At 42.3% G+C, this 4,643-nt stretch overlaps 1 protein-coding gene across 1 annotated transcript; it reads right to left on the bottom strand.

Moving 5' to 3' along the window:
• Positions 1 to 1,307: 1,307 nt before the first annotated feature.
• Positions 1,308 to 4,421, bottom strand: LOC101296675. Its single transcript, XM_004301486.1, has one exon. The coding sequence runs from the start codon at positions 4,099 to 4,101 to the stop codon at positions 1,471 to 1,473; it is 2,631 nt and encodes an 876-aa protein (XP_004301534.1). The 5' UTR covers positions 4,102 to 4,421; the 3' UTR covers positions 1,308 to 1,470.
• Between the last annotated feature and the right edge of the window lie 222 nt (positions 4,422 to 4,643).

Genomic DNA, 4,643 nt, shown 5'->3' with positions numbered 1-4,643 from the left:
TTCGGTGAATATAAATATATATTTATGAGAAGAGTATGTATATAAATGCTAGCTAGTCATATGTGTCTGTCCACCTTAATGGCGTAGTATATAACGACATTATGATGTGATGTGAGCGTTAGACGCGAGCGTAGTAGCCTTATATCATGGATAATTTTGTTTTAGGCACTCACCCCTGTACAATGACAATAGTTCACCAAAAAATAAGGAACATAATTTCTCAAGACATTAAGCTACCAACTTAAAACAAAACATACAATGTGCGCACAGTCACATAGCCACAATTGTTTATTTATAAGCACATCAACTGTGGTAGCCTAAACAGTACTCAAAATAAATAGCAAGCAAAGTACCTTAACTATAGGGGAACCTGTCTAAGTGTTTAACAAAGACAAGAACATGCTCCCCTTCTGATTTCTTAAAATATGTTTTTTGTAGCAATTATTTTCTATCAGTATAACTATTATTTCAGAAAGGTGAGCCACTGCACGTGAAAACCCTTCAGAATGGGCAGCCGATAGGTTGTTTCGATAATGATTTGAGTCACTCAAAAAATGAACAAGAAGAGGACTGAATGGCTGATAACATACGCATCAAATCAAGTATAACCTCTCTCAATCACTCAAACACATCCATTTTTGGCTTCCACTGATGTGTACCAACTTATCTATGCAGTAGGTGAGGTATAAAAGATCATACAGCTCTACAACCAAAACAGTCTACCAGAGATAAATTCTTATGGTTCACAAATAACATCAATTTGACTAGAACTGGATATATTCTTTATTTGTTTTCAGAACCTCAATCAAGTATACACGGCATATTTTTGTAAGTCTGTAGAATTTCAAGCTTAAGGATCCATAGTAGGAAATAAGGGAAACAATAGCAGATTAGCAGTACCTTAGAAGAAAACTAAAAGAGAAAAGCATATTGGCTAGTGATTGTGAGGCCAAAATTCTTGGAACACCAAAGGCCTCTGCCCTCCCTTCTTCTGTTGTTTACTGCTGGACTGTCTCTAGCTCTTCTGTTTGTTACAACAAATTAACAAGGAGATGCTTAGCCTTCTGCTGATTGCGGGAGTAGATTTTGGTGAGCTGCATAAGGATATTACAGTAACCAGAGGCTTAGGCTGTGAAAGTTGGAGCACATTTGTTAGGCTTCAACAAATATAAAAATGGCATGTAATCACAGTTCTCATACTCAGATGAAGTACTTGTCAGTATGGAACACTATTATAAAATCAAATAAGAAAGAATGGATGAAAGCATAAAGTAATCCCATTTCTCATACTCATGAACTACAACGATCAACTGTGATTTGATCTTGGAGAAAAAAAAACCATGAGTTAATGTTACAAAATCAAATACCAATTCCTATGGTATACAGCACTACTAATTCAAGATTAAGTCACTACTAATTGCTTCATACCACATTTTGTTAGAACTTACTTAGAGCCTTATCCCTTGCGCCTCACCTTCTCTTCTTAGGCTTCACATCATCCTCAGACTTTTTCTCACCAGTAATCTCCATCACAGCATTACAAAGAGTATGCACAATCATTTTCTTAACCTCCAGCTTATCCTCACTAGCCCTGTGGTTTGTTGGAAGGGTGCGAAACTCTTCCGTCAAACGAAAGCACTCCCCCACATTCTCAGGGGAAACGAAGTCCAGTGCAACTTTGATACATGACTTCAAATTCCTCACCTGATGAGGACAGCCTGCAGGAATGAAAACAGCGTCGCCAAGTTTCTGGACAAATGTCCATGGCTGAATTCCGAATTCCTCCTTGAGCTTCCTCTTGTGCTCCGCAGTGAGATATACAGTCTGATCATGTATAGCATGAGTAACACTCTTCAATGGATTACAGTGCAAGTGCCTGAATTCATTAATGTGCTTCTGGATGTACTTCTCCAGCTGTGGAACATCCTGGCATCGGAAAATGTCCCATAATGCACCCCCATCTTCGTATACTTCAGCTGAATCTTCCTGAGGCACACTACCATTTTCAGCAATTGTGCCACAACTTCCAAACATCTCCCTTCGGTCTTGCTCCCTGTGTTTTTTCTTCAACTCATCTATAGTTGCAAGTTTTTCAGGAGCAAGGGTCACTTCAGCTATATGTGTCAAAATATTGACCGCATCAGACATATCACAGTGAAGCTTGGTTACAGAATCTCCCCGTCCAAGCTCCTGCACAACACCATAGGCAATATATGTTTTCGGACCCATATCCGGCTTTACTGACTCCTTTGGCAAGAACATAGCAAGGTTCAGACTTCCCTTGGGGTGCGTGTACTCCTTGAAAGGCAGACAACATAGAAATTCCTTACCATGCCGAGGAAGACGATTGTCAAACTCAGTAGATGGAGGAAAGTCTTTGAGCTTCAGAATCTCAGGCCAATCCAATTTATCAAAACGGCCTTTGGAATATCCAGTAAAGAAGTCGCAGTTGTTGATTTCGATGAAATTCCAATCCAAGCAATCAATGGCATCGACTGCCAATTCCCTATCATGGTTGAGATTCTTTATCTGTCTAAATGCCCGCCACATGACAGATGGTTCCCAGCTTAGACCTGATCCATTTTCAAGCGCATTACTCACAATTACAGGCTCACCCCTCATCCAGTGCCACTGAAAATGGCCAAAATCCTCATCTTGGATTTGTCCAACCCTTGGACAGAACAAGTAGTTATCATCAGAACCATCTCTATATGCTGCTTTCCTTATCTTACAGCTACTGCTACTTATGCTAACAGCATCATCCACAGGTTTAACACATGAACACTTCTGTGCAGGAGTCTCACTACTAGCATGCAAAAGATTGTAACTTTCATCTATTTTTCCTGCTTTCTCCACCAACTCTATGACGTGATTCTGAGAAAAATTGCATCTCAATTCTAAAGTATGCTTACCACAACCTTTCATGTGCTTTGGGGGGCAGAGGATGCTTCCATCTTCACTTGCTCTCCACTCAAATGTGGCCACTTCAGCAGATTCAGAATCGTCCTGCTCCACTCCCACATCATCATTCCTCTTCAGCTCTCCCTCTCCATCCAAATGCTCCCCCAAGTTGACAAATTTCTCATCTTCCTCTTCAGCAGATTCTAACTTGTCCGGCTTCACTTCCACATCAACATTCCGCTTCTTCTGTTCTCTTCTTCCCGTTCTGACATTTTCTCTGTTCTTTTTTAGCAAGCTGTTGAACTCTCCCTCTCCATGCAAATACTCACGCCCCAAATCAACATACTTATGCCCCGCTTCCCCCTCTCTCTTCTTCCACTTGCCATCTCGAATCTCCCGGCAGCAAACAAGGCACAGATCATACTCACAGTCAGGACAGGTCCTATGAAAATCGAAAATCGAAGTATTGCAGTGATTGCAAAACATACGCTCATCCTCAAGGCAATTAGACTTTTGAACTTGGAGCTGCGAAACATGAGATAAGCCTTGCCTCTTGGCTTCCACAACCATCTCACTGACCTGCTCATCTTTGATCCTCTTCAAATAAGGAAGCAGGCTATGAACCAAATACTTACAGTGCTCCAACTTAGTCTCCTCATCATCGATTTTCGGGTCCACATTGTCCAAACACCTGACAGGCACATCCAAACGAAGGCAGGATTTGCAGTTGCAGTTGCCACGGCACACGGGGCAAGCCTCAGCAAATGATTTCACCGAGGCGTTGGGATACCAAGTCTGAATACAATGGAGACAATATCTCTTCCTCTCTCTTCTTTTCCAACAACCCGTGCACCGCACCACTTCCCCCTTATCATTCCTCTGACACTGATGGCACATAGTCGACACGTCAGGCCTCTCCTCCTTCGCCGCCGCCGCTACCTTTCTCTGCCTCTTCTTCCGAGTCTCCGCCTTCAACGCCCTCTCCCTCAGTGTATAACGCCTCTGTCCTCCGCCGCAGTCTTCTTCCTCTTCTTTCTGCCCCCGCCGCTTCCTGCCTCTGCCCGGCTTCGGCTTCTCCTCCACAGCTACTTGTTTCACTTCCTCATTCTCAATTCCCAAAACACCCTCGCCGCCGTTCTCTTCTTTCCTCGGCCGCTTGCCGCCTCGGCCTCCGCCCCTACCTCTCTTTCTCCCCACCATCGCCAAGATTCAATTTGTTCTGTTTAGGGTTTTGTGCTAGATTTAGGGTTTGGGAAAAAGGAGGTGTGTTATATATATAAGGGTGACTGTGAGTGAGTGGGTAATGTGTACTGGGTTTTCGGATAAAACTGGGTCCGTCAACAGTGCGAGTTTTTGAAATTCAAAACTAGCGCCCAATAGTTTCGGCTGGAATTGAAATCTGAATCTGGTTTTGGGATATGGGATGAAGATGATAGACGATGGAGTAATATATAGAAACAAAAGTACACACGATACGGATTCCTAAATATAGTGGGGAACGGAATACTCGGAATTGGTCCTCTTCTCTCTAACTAGTGAGTTGACACAGATTATAAGGTAACATAATAAATGGTAATTACAATCCTACTCTATGTCGGTCACGTTTGGTAACAACATCCCGGATCTCGTGTTTGAGTTCTGAAAATTCGGTACCTCTGCTATGATCCTCTAAAAGTTGGTTAAAAATCGTTAGAACATAGTGCATTTAATAAATATACTAATGGAGCGTAGAAGAATTTTCG

The sequence above is a fragment of the Fragaria vesca genome, linkage group LG5 (genome assembly GCF_000184155.1).
Source record: "Fragaria vesca subsp. vesca linkage group LG5, FraVesHawaii_1.0, whole genome shotgun sequence".
Classification (NCBI taxonomy): Eukaryota; Viridiplantae; Streptophyta; class Magnoliopsida; order Rosales; family Rosaceae; genus Fragaria; species Fragaria vesca.
This window is presented reverse-complemented; position numbering and strand designations above follow the sequence as displayed.

Bases quoted from the DNA above. Each gene is read 5' to 3' on its own strand.
- LOC101296675 (XM_004301486.1), bottom strand. From the start codon at position 4,101: ATGGTGGGGAGAAAGAGAGGTAGGGGCGGAGGCCGAGGCGGCAAGCGG.